The sequence below is a fragment of the Carcharhinus amblyrhynchos genome, chromosome 27 (genome assembly GCF_965287045.1).
Source record: "Carcharhinus amblyrhynchos chromosome 27, sCarAmb.v2.hapA, whole genome shotgun sequence".
In the NCBI taxonomy this organism is placed as follows: Eukaryota; Metazoa; Chordata; class Chondrichthyes; order Carcharhiniformes; family Carcharhinidae; genus Carcharhinus; species Carcharhinus amblyrhynchos.
This window is the reverse complement of record NC_137350.1, coordinates 38132115-38149150: the sequence shown is the minus strand read 5'-3', so window position 1 is coordinate 38149150 and position 17036 is coordinate 38132115. Positions and strand designations below refer to the sequence as shown.

Here is a 17036-nt window from a genome sequence, read left to right as displayed (position 1 = left end):
AGCACTGCCCAATCAAGTTCAGCTAACTCAGTACAGAACACAAATTCATTTGTGAATCTGTCTTGTCTGCATGGTTCAGTTCCAGCTCAGGTGGCACATTTAGCCAGAGAGACTTTCAAGGAACCCAGTGTTCTCTTTTGAACAAAATAAGATGACTCCAGGAATCTAAATAATATAAAGGGAGAGGGGCACTGGAGGGACCCTGAAGGGACAATGCAGGGGGACTAGCAGGGCAGTGGAGTGCCACTGGAGGGGCAGTGAAATATCCATTTTATTCCAGAAATAAAGAAGACTGTCATAAACCCAAATAAAATCTACCTGGCACATTCTTCTCGGGCCTTGGAAGCAATAGTTTCCTGGAAAAGGGAATGTTTGCATTTCAAGAATTTGTCATATTTTTCTGAACCAGTAATAGGATAAATTCTTCTGAAGTTTCCCATATTTTCATCTTCATATTTTTCCATCTGTTCCACCCAGGCAGCCTGGTTACTTTTTATTTCATCAGCCCTAATTAGAAAAGAAAGGCACCAATTATTACCTTTGTGCTTTACTCTCGAGGCAATCTTTAGACTTATTGTTCTTGAATCAGCTGCTTATTACTATCCAATCTCTGCCCTTTCCTCCTTCTTCAGCTACAATGAAGATTTCAGGAGAAACCTCGTTAGCCAACAAGTGGCGAGAATTTGGAACTTGAAACCACAGGCAATGGTTGAGGAGAATAATAGAGATATATTTAAGGGAAAGCTGGATAAAAACATGAGGGAGAAAGGGTAGAATGATATGTTCTGATATGATAAGCAGGTCAGGTAGACCTGCAATGCTAAATTGCCACTTAGTGTCCAAGGTGTGTAGGTCAGCTGGACTAGTCATGGTAAGTGCACTGAGTTACGGGGAAAGGGTGGGTCGCCTGGCTTTTATGGAGAGTTGCTGCAGACTTGATGAGCCGAATGACCTCTTTCTGCACTGTAGAGATTTTATGTAAATAGGATTGGATGTAACAGGTGGGAGGAGGCTTGTGCGGAGCATAAAAATACACAAACCAGTTGAGTCAAGTGGCCTTCTTGATAATTTAGCTGTTACTGAAGTATTACTTTATCATTCTGCAAACTTTCACACATAGCAACATTAGAAATTGGAGTACCTATTGAGCCTTTTGAGATTCTCCATCATTCAAATAGATTCTGGCTGATCTCCATCTCAAAACTATTCATCTACATTTGCTCCATGTCCCTTGATACTCTTAACTAACAAAATCTCAGTCTTGAAGGCTCACAGAACATTTTGAGGGAGAGAATTCCAAACTTCTACCATGGGTCATGTGAGGAAAGTGCTTCCTGAATTTGTTTCCGCCTAGCTCTGATTTTAGAATTGGGCCCTTGTTTCTTCATTCTCTCTCTGGGTGTGAAGCAGTGTCACAGAGAGCTGAGGGTCAAAAGTACAAACTTTTCAATTCTTTCAAAATAATGGACAAATAGTAATAAACCGGGGTTAGACCTATTCTGGGACCTTACATTTCTAACAAACGAATGCTCACACTTCTATCATTGATCACTCTTCACTCAAAGCCTTGGTCAAAGTATTGTGTTCAGTTCTGGATACCATTCTTCAAGTGGCCTTGGAGGGAATGCAATGTAGGTATACAAGACATATTTTTCATTCGGGGCCATGGGCGTCACTGGCTGCCCAGCACTTTTTGCCCATCCCTAGTTGCCCTTGTTCAGGGGGCAGTTGAGAGTCAACCACATTGCTGTGGCTCTGGAGTCACATGTAGGCCCGACCAGGTAAGGATGGCAGATTTCCTTCCCTAAAGGATATTAGTGGACAAGATGGGTTTTTATGACAATCGACAATGGTTTCATGGTCATTAGTAGATTCTTAATTCCATTTTTTAAGGAATTCAAATTCCACCATCTGCCATGGTGGGATTTGACCCGGGTCCCCAGAACATTAGCTGAGTTTCTGGATTTATAGTCTAGCAATAATACCACTAGGTCATTGCTTCCCCTTAGATAGCTGGAATCCAGAGATTAAAGCATAAACAGAGATTACAAACTAGGTTTGTAATCTCTGCGACAGTGAAATTTGAAAACAATTCTATATGCAAAATGTAAGGGAGGTTTGGAACTTGTTGGGAAGGATTTTCCAGCTGCACTCACCCCAAAAACTGGAAAATCCTACTTGAGGTCAATGGACCTTTGCATGGTCCACCCCACCCCCAACTCACCATGATGCCCATGGCCGGGGATGGGAAAATTCCCCCTGTTGTATCAGTGGCAATTTATATTAGATCAATTGTCAATTTTGTATATGAAATTGATAGAATTTTGCTAACAAAAAGCTTTTACAGATATGGGACATAGGGAGGTGTATAAATTTATAGTCACAGATCAGCCATAATCTTGGCTTGGTGTTACAGACTCGAGAAGCTAAATGGCCTACTCCAGTTCCTATATTCTATATTCCACTGGTTCATTGAAATATTTCACACTGTCTCTCCACCGCACAGTACCTGTCCTCCCGGGATTTGTAGATGTGAAGAAGTCGTTCATTTGTTCTACGCCTCTCTTCTTCTTGAACTTTCCGCCGGTCACAAGCACCAAGATTTATCATGCATAAAGTATCGTAAAGAAGGTTATCTTTCACTTCTTGATCAAGTTTGGAGTCAGTGGTAAAACTTGGAGAATGGTTTACCTAAAATAGTCACAGTAAAATACATCTGAGAATAAATAGGAGAAGAAATGCAGCTAATGCAATCATCTTTGTAAAATAGTCACAGTAAAATACATCTGAGAATAAATAGGAGAAGAAATGCAGCTAATGCAATCATCTTTGTAGTTCAAGTTAGAAGCACACTGGTTTAAAAAAAATTACTGCTAAAGGGACACTTTGACTGAATAAATTCTCACTTACACCTAGAATAAGCAGATACCTACACAGAGAACACAGGTTTAAAATAATTGGCACAATAGCCCGCGGGGAGATGAGAATTTATTTTTAAAGTTTATTTATTAGTGTCACAAGTAGGCTTACATTAACATTGCAATGAAGTTACTGTGAAAATCTCCAAGTCACCACACTCTGGCGCCTGTTCGGGTACACTGAGTGAGAATTTAGCATGGCCAATGCATCCTAACCAGCACACTTTTGGGCTGTGGGAGGAAACCGGAGCACCCGGAGGAAACCCACACAGACACGGGGAGAATGTGCAAATTCCACATGGACAGTAACCCAAGTCGGGAATCGAACCCGGGTCTCTGGCGCTGTGAGGCAGCAGTGCTAACCACTATGCCACTCTGCCACCCCAACAAGTGGCAACAAGTTATTGTGATCTGAGATGCACATGAGGAAAGATGGCGAAAGCTGATTCAATTGTGATTTTGGATAAAGGCTTGAGAGAGAATTAGCTGGTCAATGTGGAAAGCACAGTAAGAAGTCTCACAACACCAGGTTAAAGTCCAATGGTTTATTTGGTGGCAAGAGCTTTTGGAGCATTGCCCCTTCATTAGGTGAGCAGTGCTCTGAAAGCTTGTGCTACCAAATAAACCTGTTGGACTTTAAGCTGGTTTATGAGACTTCTTACTGTGCCCACCCCAGTCTAACACCGGCATCTCCACAATGTGGAGAGAACAAGAGGTAAAACTAACAGGATTGTTCTTCCAAAGAGCTCATACAGCACATTGGGCTGAATGGCCTCCTTTTCCGCTGTATGATTGTATGATTACTTGTTCTATGCAATTGACGGAATATCTGCTTAATGCATGTACATTTATCTCAAAGATCTTTGTACCTCCAGCAGCCAGGGTTTCAAAGTTTGGTCCAGTAGGATATCAAAGCCAAGGATCTCAAAGCAAGCACTGCCAGAAATATGGTTGGGGAAGCACGTGAGATAATTGTGTTTCAGAACTGGATATGCCGCCAGGATAGTTTTGATGATCACGTCTTCAATGCTGTTCCACAACCTCTCCAAATCATAGGCGTTATTCTCCATGTACTTGTTAAAGAAAGATAGCTTTCTAGAAGAAAATATTTTACAAACCAATCAGCAATAAACTTTTGTAAATCATTATTTATTTGTCAGATGGTCTTATCTAATTTGAAGCATAATTAATTTGTATCCATGTGAGAGCGCACACAGTCAAAAGTAGAGTGAATCGATTAAAGAGGCTATCACATTTTCACCTTTATTACTGCAGTGATCGATAGTTACAATTTTTCTTCTCTGTTCTGAATCCTTGTTAGTCCCATGAGCACCAGCATTCTTTTGGGCTCTGGCCATGCTTTGTGTTCAGAGGAGGGCAGTTTTAAACTGAAGTCAATGGGATCCTTCTTAAGTTTACATATTTGCCATCATCGTGGCTTGTCTGGAATATTAAAGTGAGGTCTGAGTGGTGAACATTGGTGGTGTTCCTACCAAGCCAAGTGGGAAGTGGTTCCAGAGTCAGAAAGAATCTAGAAAGCTAAATTTCATTTTTTCCTCTCTTTATGAACTTCCCTGTGGGTCAGAAGTGCTGCTCTGGGCACCACGTGGGAAGCTTGGGCCTTCTTTGTGCTGAGTTTCCCTTCCATCCTCCCACTGGAATGCCTGTCCAACCCTCTTGAAGACTTACCTCAGGATCTTAGGGTGCCAACTTTGTCTGTTCCCTTCCCTAGACTGAGGTTTCATCACATGTACCCCCCCCAGCCCCTGCCGACCATCCTCCACCCACCCCCTCGCCAACCCTCCTCCACTCCCCAACCTCCCACATTCACCCAACATGTTAGTCATGTGAGACAACACCAACCTACATTTAATTAGGAAGTCAACAGGCTCTCTATTCCCCAAGTGGATGGCTCTTATTGTCAGTCATAATTTACCATCATCAATAATTTATAACTAATGCATGGAAATATTCAAATAAAACTTATAAACACACATTTTTTAAATATAAAAACTGAAAATGCTGGAAAAACTCAGCAGGTCGGGCAGCATCTGTGGAGAGAGAAACTGAGTTAACGGTTGTAGTCAAAGATGACTCTTCTTCTTCTCAGTACATGGCTGAGTTTTCCCTTCATAGAATCTTTCCTGAAAAATCTGAGTGAGACAATCCAATAGGTTTTAGCATTGGATCCCATGGGACTAAGATTCACAGCTGGTCACTTTCTGGAATACTTGATCCACTGATTCCCTTCAATCTTTCAAGGATGGGACACATCACAGGAGTTTTGAAGGATGAATCCTTTCTCCAAATAATGTATTTTTGGGGTTGCAACATTGCCCTAATCTGGGTTGACAGAAGAGGAAAACTGGGCGGTGGGGGAGGGTGGTCACTGAAGAGTAGAACAAGCAACTGACAGGGAGATCTTGTAGGTCATGGGAAACTTTAAGTCTGATGAGGACTCAGAATGTTCAATGGTTGGGAGGTGGTGAGGGAATAATTTGTAGGGTTTAAATACCCATAATCATTCTGACTTCAAAAACTCAGAAGATCATGCATCTCCTGCAACAGGGGCGGAGTGGAGTGGTGTAAAAATTAGAAATTGAATGGGCAACTCACCTCAGGCTGATATAGACCTCCTCACAGACAGCTTAATAGAGGCCTGGAAGCGAATTGCCTGACAGCCATCTTGGCTTGGGAGATGGCTAGTGGCAAAGAGAGACCTAAAAATGGGAAAAAAATAAAACGTCTTAAAAAAGAGGGGGAACAGGAGGAGGTAATGAGCTATTGTGATAAGGAATAAGGGCTGTACCATCTCTCCTGCTGCACTGACCATCTTTCGCATCTACTGCACTTTTACAAAGGGATGCCCATTCTGCATCATAAGAAAACCATATACAGGTATTCTGCTGCCGTGTGCCTCACCTTTTACTACCTTTGTTTTCATCCCGGACGAAGTTCTTGCTGTGCTTGTTGATAGAGTAGTTGGTGAGGTGCATACAGATATCCTCCTGTGAGCAACAGAAGGCAAAAGATTTGGTCTCTCAGTGAAATAACCTTCAGTCATGATATTGAATTGCAGCTACATTGAGTGTCACAATGCAATTGCTATTAACACAACTTCACTATGAGCAGAGAGGAGAAATAGACTCACAGGTGCTGAGGTATGTGTAACTGGGGAATGAACAGTGGTTAGAAAAGAAGAATGGTTGCGATTTTGTAGCTCCCTTCTCCTCAGGACTTCCCAAAGTACTCTACTAACAATGAAGTACTGTTTGAGTGTTGCCAATGTTGTAACTTGGTTTGCAGATGCAGCAAATAATTAAGAAGGCAAATGGAATTTTGTCCTTCATTGCTAGAGGGATGGCGTTTAAAAACAGTGAGGTTATGTTGCAGCTGTATAAGGTGCTGATGAGGCCATACCTTAAGTATTGTGTATAGTTTTGATCTCCTTACTTGAGAAAGGATATACTGGCACTGGAGGGGGTGCAGAGGAGATACAAAACATCTAAAGTCATCTGTCATCCCTTTATTTTCCATTATTATTCCGCCAGACTCACTTTCTATAGGACCAACATTCACTTTGTTAACACTTTTTCTTATTTTAATCAATATTGAAACTCCTACAGTCCATTTCTATATTTGTAGCTACTTTTCTCTCATACTCGAACGTTTCATCCCTTAGTAATCTTTTTGTCATTCTTTGCTGTACTCTATATGCTGTCCAAAATTCTATGAGTACTGATAAGCTGGTTTACCATAAGGTGCATCACAGATAAGCTGTTCCCACACAAGAATGTTCCATTGAGATCACTTGTCTGGGAACCCTGGGTGATTTTAATCTTCCCAAGCACAGGAACATTGATTTATTGTGTTCCCATTTTTAAAAAGTGCAAATGAAAGATGGAATCAGTGACATAGTGAGGTGGCAACCTCAGCCTAACCCTCTGAGCAGGAAGCTGATGAATCAGGTGTAATGCTATATTATCCTCTGTGCAATCTTGAATTCAAGGAAGATTATTATTGAGCAGCCTGCAGGATTGCAAACCCTGGTTGCAAATAATCCTAGAGCTTTCATCACCCAGTGTCCTACCTCTGATTGTGAATGGCCAGGAACAGGACTGAGCTTGTCTGTGATGCATCTTAAACCAGCCTATCAGTACTCACTTAATATTGGACAGCATATAAAGAACAGCAAAGAATGATAAAAAGACTATTAAGGGATGAAACAGAGTATGAGAGAAAACTAGCTATGAATATAGAAATAGACTGTAGGAGCTTCTATATCGATTGAAATAAGAAAAGAATTAACAAAGCATTGTTCCTATAGAAAGTGAGTCAGGGGAGATAATAATGGAAAATTATCTCACCTGGGGGAGGGGCAGTGCTCCAAAAGCTCGTGCTACCAAATAAACCTGTTGGACTTTAACCTGGTGTTGTGAGATTTCTTACTGTACCCACTCCAATCCAACGCTGGTAACTTCACATGATGGAAAATAAAGGGATGGCAGATGAATAGGATGTGTATTTTGCTTTGTTTTTGACCATTCCAGTCAAACAGCATTTTCTGATCATCTCAAGTATTAGCATTGCGAATAAACACAAATGTTCAAAATGGGAATAAAACACAGAATTCCATGTTAACACTCTCATAAGATGTTGGCAGCATTGTCCACAATACCCACCTTCAATTGCTGGAGACTCCAGTACAATGCTGGATGGTTGACAATCCTTTTTGAAGATGCAAAACCAACATTTCACTTAAACTTTTGGGATCATCACGTGACAAATTGGGTTAAAATCATCCCATTGGAAATTAAACATATTATATATTTTTATACAATTTAACATTTCAATTTTCTTTCAGCTTTAACTAACAAACCAACAGGGTTACTTACCAGATTCCTATCAGTGGGTTCAGCGTACTTTGTGGTGGCAAAACGGATCAGGCCCTCGTCGTAGAAATATATTCGTAGAGGGTCACAGGAAGTAATCAAAACATAGAGTCTTAGGTCAAACTTGAACCCATCCAAGATGAAAGGCTGCACAGGAAGTCAAGGGTGATTAAATGCATCGTAAACATTGCTGTTGCATCTTTACAGATTGTAGGCTTATGGTCAATATTCCCTTAACCTTTGTTTGTTTTGTGTAATGACCTCAATGAGGCCGATGAGACTGGCTCTTTGAGTATGAGCTCCCTGGTTGAGATAATGATTGCCTGCGGTCATCAAACCTGAATGTCTGTCCCTCCACATGGCCAGGTATCCCTGGAGAGGGAGCATGCAGTGTCTGAGGGCACTGTTAGTGCCTTCTGTACCTGCTGGGCAGGTACACATTATGATTTGATGTTTTAAGTTTCTTTTCCACTTTGATCTTTGTTTTGGGCAGTTCCCCTCCTTTTGGGAGCCGCCCCTTTTAATTTGCCCCTTATTAATTTGATTTGGTTGGCCAAAAGGATTGGTAACGATTGCCTGTCCAATCTAGATTCTGACTTTGTACTATTCCACTTTTAGGAGTCAAATAGAGTTTGCAAATAAAGGGAGCCTGGTGAAGGGACACCAGCCCGAGGATTTATTTCATTTTGTTTGCCCTGTTTGTTGCACTGCTGCTGGACATTTCAGATTGCTGTACAGATGTGCACTCGTACAGCTTAGGAGGAACATTGGGCACAGTATCTAGTTTTGGTGGGGTTGGGGCAGATTTTGTCTGTGTTATTTTTGCCTCTCACAGGAGATAATATGATGCTGTGTTAATGACATGCAAAGTCCTAGTAATGGCTCTCTCCCAGTCAGATGTTCATAATGGAGTTCCTTATCCAAACCAATGTCATAAAGGTAAGAATTTTCCTTTACAAATGTCCACATATTGAAGTTAATATATGACAGGAAATAGTGTGGCATAAGATGATACTGTTGGAATGTACACCTGGCAAACCATGCATGGATGGAATCCCGCTGGGGTATGCTAACCAAGTGATGCTCTCCTTTCATGCCTGAGGCCTGGGCAGTAAACAGGATGGATATTCAGCCACACAGTGCATCACAGCCAAGCCAAATTCTGGCTTCAACTTGATGACCCAACTCCCCATTTTGATAGTGTTTCGTTCAAACAATTATTGCCAAATGGGGTAAAATTTGAGGCACAACAATCGAGGAACAAGGCAAAACCCCACCGTCAAAATCAAGGTAGAGTTCATATGTATAATGATGATAATTATGCTGTGCCCAAATTTCCTCAATCTTTTATAAAAGTCATCCTTTTTATCTCTGTTTATTTGAATATACTTTTCTGACACTGCATTAAAAGCTGAAAACTAATTGATTGCAGGTTGTGGAATGAGCAGGAATGATGCGGAGACACCTTGAAGTTTTAATCATCATGTGAATAGCGAGGAATATATGTTGTGAATTTCCTGGGACTTAAAGGTCAAGGTGGATAAAGATGGGGAGAGATGAAAATTGGCTTAATTTACACCAGCAGACTATGTCCAGATCTAACCTGGCAGAGTTCTTAAAATGCGGAAGGGATTTGTTGCAGAACAAAGGTCCTAGCAATGGCTTTTTTCAATCCTCTTGTCAAATCATGTTTATAGTGGAGTTCTTTATCCAAACCAATGTCATAAAGTTAGAATTTTCCTTTATGAATGTCCATGTATTAACATGAATGTAACAGGAAACTGTGTGGCATTGGATAAAATACCTTTGGAATGTACACTTGGCAAACCATGTCTTCCCCTGGTTTAACTTCACTTGTGTTCCTGGTCAAAAAGATGCCACGTCCCTGACATTCAGAATCAGGTTTGCAAATAAAAGTCTTGGATTTCCTCGCTCTGCTGTAGACCATAAACTCATGATACCTGCAAAAAGAAGCATTTTTCAGACAAACTAGAGAGCATATAAAAGAAAAAACTTGCACTTCTAACCACCTTTCACAACCATGTGATGCAAACTTACAGCCAATTAAGTATTTTTGGAGCTTACACACTTTTGTCATGTCGGAAAAGTGCCCATAATTTGTCTGCAGCAATCGCGGTATTTAATGGAGGTGATGGGGATTGTTGCCCGCTGGCTGGAGAACTGGCCAGAGCCCCACATCCCCTAATTTCAGGGAGGCCCGAAGCCTTCCTAGTTAACTGGAATTGGTGGGCCTTCCCCATGATCAAGGAGTCTGTGGTGAAAGTCCCACCCACTGGGAGCTACTGACCAGAAACTAGCAGCTCTGTTAAATAACAGTGCCGCTAGAGAGATGGTGGTTGTTGGCAGAATGATACCCACCTGAGACCGAGGGTGGAGTTTTTCAACCGTGTTCGCCCTGAAACTGGAAACTTCCGCCCGAGGTCAGCGGACCTCTCCATGATCCACCCCTCACTCCGTGGTAGGTGGGACAGGAAAACTCCTCCCCCCCGCCCCTCCCAGGATTATATTTGGATCCCAGGCCACAGATGAGTTATGGCAGATTGGTGGACAGGGAAGGAGGGTGGTTGTCGCATAGGAGGGAGGTTGGCAAGAAAGGCAGGGGGTGGCTCTCAGCAAGTACCCCCCTCACTCCGCACTTCCCAATGCCAGGTCACTTGATCAAGCACCGAGCAGCCTGACATGAGGTACATCCCTGGGAGTCCCCGTGTAACTCGACATGGGGTTGCTGGTTAAGATTATCACACAGCGAGCCAACTTCCTATTGCTGGATTAAAGCCAGCAGCAGTGAAATGAAGCTTTGAGTGGCCACTTAGAATCATAGAACCCTACAGTGCAGAAAGAGGCCCTTCGGCCCATTGAGTCTGCACTGAACACAATCCCACCCAGGCCCTACCCCCACATATTATACCCACTAATCCCTCTAACCTACACATCCCTGGACACTAAGGGGCAATTTCTTAGCATGGCCAATCAACCTAAACCGCACATCTTTGGACTTGGCAATGGGGCCTTCCTGCTAGGGATTTAATTTGGGGTAGAGGCAGAAGATGGATGGGTCCCTTCCCACCATCCTGACTAAATGCTGCACTGCCCCCCCCTCTAATTCCCCAGTCTTATAGGCACTAAACTTGCCACGGTGTGGGCATTAAATTCTGCCCCAAGCTTCCACAAGCAACAGTGTTGATCAGACAATTTGTTTTTAGTGAGGCTGGTTGAGGGGTAAATATTGGCCAGGACCCTGGAGAGAACAACCCAACTGTTCTTCAATGTGGCAGCAGTGGGATCTTTTCACTTCATCTGAGAGGCCAGCCAGGGCTCCAGTTCAAAGTGTAATGTCACAGGTGGAACCTCTGATAGCGCAGGGCCATTTCCATACTGCACTGGGAGTGTCAGCCTGGCTTTTGTGGAGCAGAATTTAACACCACAACCTAGTTAGATGTTAATAACCAAGAGACAAGGATTTAAAGTAATTGTAGGAGGGATTAAGGAGTAAAATAATGTTTATTTATTTGTTACAAATAAGGCTTATATTGACACTGCAATGAAGTTACTGTGAAATTCCCCTAGTCACCACACTCCAGCGCCTGTTTCTGTCAATGCACCTAACCAGCATGTCTTTCCGAATCCAATCATTAGAGAGGAGTTGAGGAGAAATGTTTTTATTTAGAGGATGGCAGGGGTCTGGAACGCACTGCTTGAAAAGGGTCATAATGGTGGAAACTTTCATTGCATTTTAAAAAATACTTGGATATGCACTTGAAGTAAACTAAAAGGCACCAGACAATGAGCAAAAAATAGGATTAGGCTGGATATCTCTTTCATTGATGCCACAGACACAGTGGGCCAAATGGCCTCCTTCTGTGCTGTAAAGTTTCTGTTGTCCGTATTCAGAGGTGAAGATAACCACGTTTATCATTTGGAATCTTTGGTAGGGTTCCGGCAGGTACATAAGTAACTGGCAAAGCCCATTAACATCTGGAATGTTCTACTGCACTTAATCTACTCCAACAATGTTCCTTAACCACAACCATAGAAGACCATTAATACTACTACTGCATTAATATAACCATTTGTTTTCTAGCTCCAAAAATGTCCAGATGATGATCTCTCAGAGTAAGTTTGTGATTTTTTTTGGATTCTAATCTAAGAAGAACTAGACTCAGACATTCCAAACACTTGGGATCTTGTGGGGAACAGGCAGAGGAATCATCATTTCATTTGAACTTGAATGCAAGTCCCAGAGGTGAGAATTCAGCTTCTAACCCATTGCAATGCCCAGTATCTGTTTCCATGTCCTGTCATTATAGCTTTAGTTTATTATTACTGTGCCATGAAGTACTTTCACTCCTTGGCCTGTATTGAACTTACTCAGATGGCAGACACCACGTTTTGGGGAAAATGTTGTAATCCTTTGGGTATAGCTTTAACATCCGATTTAGGTTGCGAGCCAGCAAATCCTTCCTGCAGATCTCATTCATTCCAGGAAAATGATTAATTTTCTGTATAATGATAAAGGTTATCAGTCCTCTTTGATGGCACACAGGTTGCATATAACACGTGTCATAGTTTTTGCTCTACTGACTAATTCGGGTGAAGGTCCAACAGCTGCTGGCCGCCCTCCAGCACCTCATCAATGACTCTCCCAGCCAGTTAATTTATCATGGCGGGGGCTGCGATCCTATATCTAACCTCTTATCCTTTCAGCAGCAGTCATTTCATTTCCAGAGCTGGAACCTGGAATGTTGTAGTTCACCTAAAGCAAGAGGTTCTGTGGCCAATTTAGTCTCACTGGTGTCATTGTTGAGACTTACTGATTAAGATCTTGTTACTTCTTTGTGACTCCAATTTCTGTAGCACCTTTCACAATCACAGCACATCCCAAAGTGTTTTGTGTCCTGTTAAGTACTTTGTATGGTGTAGGAAGTGTACACAGCAAAATCCCACAAACAATAATGTTCTAGATAATCTGTGGTTTGGTTATTAAGTCGAGGATTAACTTTCCAATTGACAATGGGGAGAATAGTGCTACTCTTCTCTAAATAGGATCTTTTATGTCTGCCTGACTAAAGTTTTAGTTTAACATCTCCCTCAGTCCTGGCACCTGGTTATGTGCTCAAGTCTCTGGAGTGAGATTTGAACCCATAACATTCTGCCCCAAGAAGTAAAAAGTGTTCCCAACAAATCCACAGCTCACAACTCTCACCCAAAGTCACACTGTTATTCTATTTATCAACTGAGCCATCCACAGACTGAAATGTAAATGTTGGGTCTCCCTGTGAAATGGTCATTTCTCCTTCTCAGATAAACAGTTGGCTGATTACCTGGTAGCGTTTCAGTTCCATGGCTTTGTCCAATGAGACTGAATAATCAGTCCAGAACAGAGTCCATTCCTCATCGTCACCCACCTCCTTCAACCCAAACTGAGCGGCTGCCCGACGAACTACAAAAAACAAAAAGCAGTAGCTGCTAACTCCATAACTCTAAATGTGAGACTGCTGTTAGCCAAGGTTACTAAGAGATATGGAGCCAAGGTAGCAGAGTGGAATTAAGATACAGATCAATGGTGGAACAGAGTCATGGGGCTAGGTTCCCTTTTCTTTCTCCTATGTTTCTAAACTATGAGCTGAATATTAACAATTTGTCATCTCCAACTGGACTTGTGGACTTTCCAAAAGTTCAATCATTTAATTAACAACTTGCAAGGATAGTTTTTAACTTTTGTAACTTTTTGCAAGTCTCCAATGAGCATACTTGTTCTTCCACTTCTGAAATAGGGAAATAAGATTGACCTGTTCAATCTTCCAATTGGCAAACATTTGCAGGAATTCCTTAGTGTTTGAGGGTCTGAGGAGTGTGTTCTATATATAGGACATCCCTAATGGGTTTTCAATATGTAAAGGTGGTCCCTGGGGGCATTTCTGTATTTGCATGGGTCTCTGGGACATTTTTAATATTTAAATGTTAAATGTAAACAGGTTCAGTTGCCCCAGATGTTATCAAAATTTGATTGGGACATAACACAAATGTTTAAAAAATCATTCATCTGAAGGTGCCACTAACTGCAGGGGAATCAAACAAGCAGATTGAAAGCATGGTTAGGTTAGGCAAAGAAAAGTATTATTAAAAATCATGAATTTTACAGATGAAGAGAGAATAAGAGAACAGACAATTAAGGAAATCAGAATTAACATGTTCACAGTTTATAGTTTTAATTAAGATAGCTTATCGAGGTAGTTATTTTTATAGACACGAGTTGACAATACAAAGCTTTTTGTAATATTTTTTGAATAGCATCTCCCAAAGCCACAACCTCCACAACAAGGGGACAAGGACAAAAGGCAATGTGAATACCATTGCTTCCAAGTTCCTTTCCAGCTATACATGATCCACATCTAAAGTTTATGTTTTAGTGCCACAAGTAGGCTTACATTAACACCATAGTGAAGTTACTATGAAAATTCCCCAATCGCCACACTCTGACACCTGTTCAGGTACATTGAGGGGGAATTTAGCATGGCCAATGTACCTAATCAGCACATCTTTTGGACTGTGGGAGGAAACCAGAGCACCCAAAGGAAACCCAATGCGACAGAGGGAGAATGCGCAGACTCTGCACAGACAATGGCTCAAGCTGGGAGTTGAACCCAGATTCCTGGTGCTGTGAGGCAGCAACGCTAACCACTGTGCCACCATGCCACCCAGAAATAATTCAGAAAAGTGTGAGTGCCACTGTGGGTTTGCTACTGTGGGGAGGCAGTGGCATACTGGTAAAGTTGCTGGACTAACAATTCAGGGACCAATCTTTAGGATGAAACTCCAGCCCATTCAGTGTCAAACTAACCCTTATGGACATATAAGGCCCTTTGTTCAATCCATGACCTGTGTTCAGTTAATTAATCTCATCCTGGGAGGCCAATGAGAGAAAGCACTAAGCTTTACTGCCCTTGAATTGGGAGAGGGCAGCATGGGGGCAGGGTGGGGGGATGCGGGGTGGGGGGGATGTGGGGAGGCGGGGGTTAGAGGACATAGGGAGGAGAATCAAACACAGTTCTTATTACTGATTATTAGTCAGTGCCTGGAAAATGCCTCAGAGATCAGTTGAAAGCAGCATTGAATTCAGCTCTCAGGGTCCTCCCCCCCCCCCATAACTAAATCTTCCACCAACTCGGCTCACCGATAGGGAACAGTTGGTGTTTATAGAATCATAGAATAGTACAGTATAGAAGGAGGTCATTCAGCCCATTAGACCTGTGCTGGCTCTTCAAAAGAGCTATCCAATTATCCCCACTCCCCCTCATCTTTCCCAAAGACCTAAATGTTTTCTCTTTAAATATTTATTGAATTCCACTTTGAGAGGTTTGTTTGGAATCTCTCTTTCAGTCAGCGCATTCCAGTCTGCAACAAATGGCTGCGTAAAAAATAATTCATCTCATCTCACCATTTTTTCCGTCGCCAATCACTTTAAGTCCATTTCTTCAGGTTACTGATGCTTCTGTCACTGAAAATAGTTCCTCCTATTTACACTATGCCTTTACGGTTCTAAACAGCTCTAACGGACTACCTTGTTTCAAGGAGAATAATCCCAACTTCTGCTGGAGTTTCATCTCAAAGTTGGGTCCCTGGATTGCTAGTCCAGCAACATTACCCTTATGCCACCGCCTCCCCTCGGTAGCACTCCCCTCACTAAAGACCCACATCCCTGGCATCATTCTGGTAAATCTCCTCTGTAACCTGTTGAAGGCATTGACATCCTTCTTAAAGTATGGAATTGCATCTCAGAATGAATCAGCTGTTTTTAGAAAAGTGAGAGTATTACTGAGGGATGTGTTACTGAGGGGAGGTGGTGGCGTAGTGGTATTGTCACTGGACTAGCAATCCAAAGACTCAGGTTCAAATCCCACCACAGCAGGTGGTGAAATTTGAATTTAATGAAAACCCTGGATGACCATGAAACTGTTGTAAAAATCCATCTGGTTCACTAATGTCTGGCTGATATGTAACTCCTGACCCACAAGAAAGAAATGAGAGATGATCTTGTATTTAGTTTTCAGGACCACAGCATCCATGGAATAATTGCTGAAAATTTCTGCTCCCTAACTTCCCACCTAGGGTGTCTCCATATTGCCAACCCAAATTCCAGCACTTCACCTGATAGATCAGCCTGTTCAGCACACGATGGAACTCAAATGAAGGAGTTTTCAGGTGAACATTGCTTAGTCTTGGAAAAGATATTTACACAGCAAACCAGCAGGAAACGTCTTGGATTGTGTTTTAAGCTGAGGTCAAAACTGTAAGTTGTAGTGCCGGAATGTTTCCGACAAGGAAGAAAACAGAAATGTCACAGCAGAGGCCAACTAGAGTTCTTGGTACTCACCACTGGACTGCTTGCAGTTTGTAAGATTGATCCATATTCATCTGAAACAGGAAAGATACAAAGAGACAGACACGTGCACATGGAGCCTTGGTTCAATAAAACTACCTCAAGAATCCTTTTCAACCTTATCTATGCTTTTAAAAGAACTATCATCTCTCACTCACCCTCAAGTATCGTACTGTGGCATAATCCCAGGGACACTGAAACTGAGTCAGACAGCTTGAATACCCAGCCTATGAGGAATTAACCTATTGCAGCCAGTGTCGTTTGGGAGGATGTGGGTGGGGTGTGTAATTTAAATCTTCTTTGCTCCAAGGGATACTAGAATTTGGGAGATTGGATTCCATCCTGACACACCACAGTTCTACCATTAAACAGCGCAGGGTGGGTGGTGGTGGTGGTGGTGGTTGTTATGAATTTAACTGCATTTAAATAATATGTATGTAGTAGTATAAATAGTATTAGACAAACTAATGGGGTTAAAGGCAGATAAGTCCCTGCCCCAATAGCTTGCATCCTAGAATCCTAAAAGCAATAGCTATAGAAAGAGTGGATCCATTGATTGTAATTTTCCAAAAATCCTTGAATATCAAGGGAGTAGCAGAGAATTGCAGAACTGCCAATGTGACACTCCTATTCAAAAAGGGAGAAGCCAAAAAATAGGTAACTCTAAGTCAGTCAGCCTCACATCTATTCTTGAAAATCAATTAAGGAAGTAATAACAGCACATTTGATAAATCATGATCTTATCAAGCAAAGTCAGCACAGCTTCATGGAAGGGAAATTATGCCTGACTAATAGAGTTTTTCGAGGAAGTCTCAACCAGACTGG

The 17036-nt window shown here is 42.0% G+C and overlaps 1 protein-coding gene across 1 annotated transcript; it reads right to left on the bottom strand.

Moving 5' to 3' along the window:
- Positions 1 to 314: 314 nt before the first annotated feature.
- On the bottom strand, positions 315 to 16238 carry LOC145359155 (tubulin polyglutamylase ttll6-like). The gene is made up of 9 exons (XM_080213577.1): positions 16206 to 16238; positions 13153 to 13271; positions 12200 to 12330; positions 9615 to 9771; positions 7814 to 7957; positions 5841 to 5926; positions 3788 to 4013; positions 2510 to 2691; positions 315 to 507 (listed from the first exon to the last, which is right to left on the bottom strand). Exons 2-9 carry the CDS (start codon positions 13171 to 13173, stop codon positions 315 to 317), a joined length of 1140 nt encoding a protein of 379 aa, XP_080069703.1. The 5' UTR covers positions 13174 to 13271; positions 16206 to 16238.
- Between the last annotated feature and the right edge of the window lie 798 nt (positions 16239 to 17036).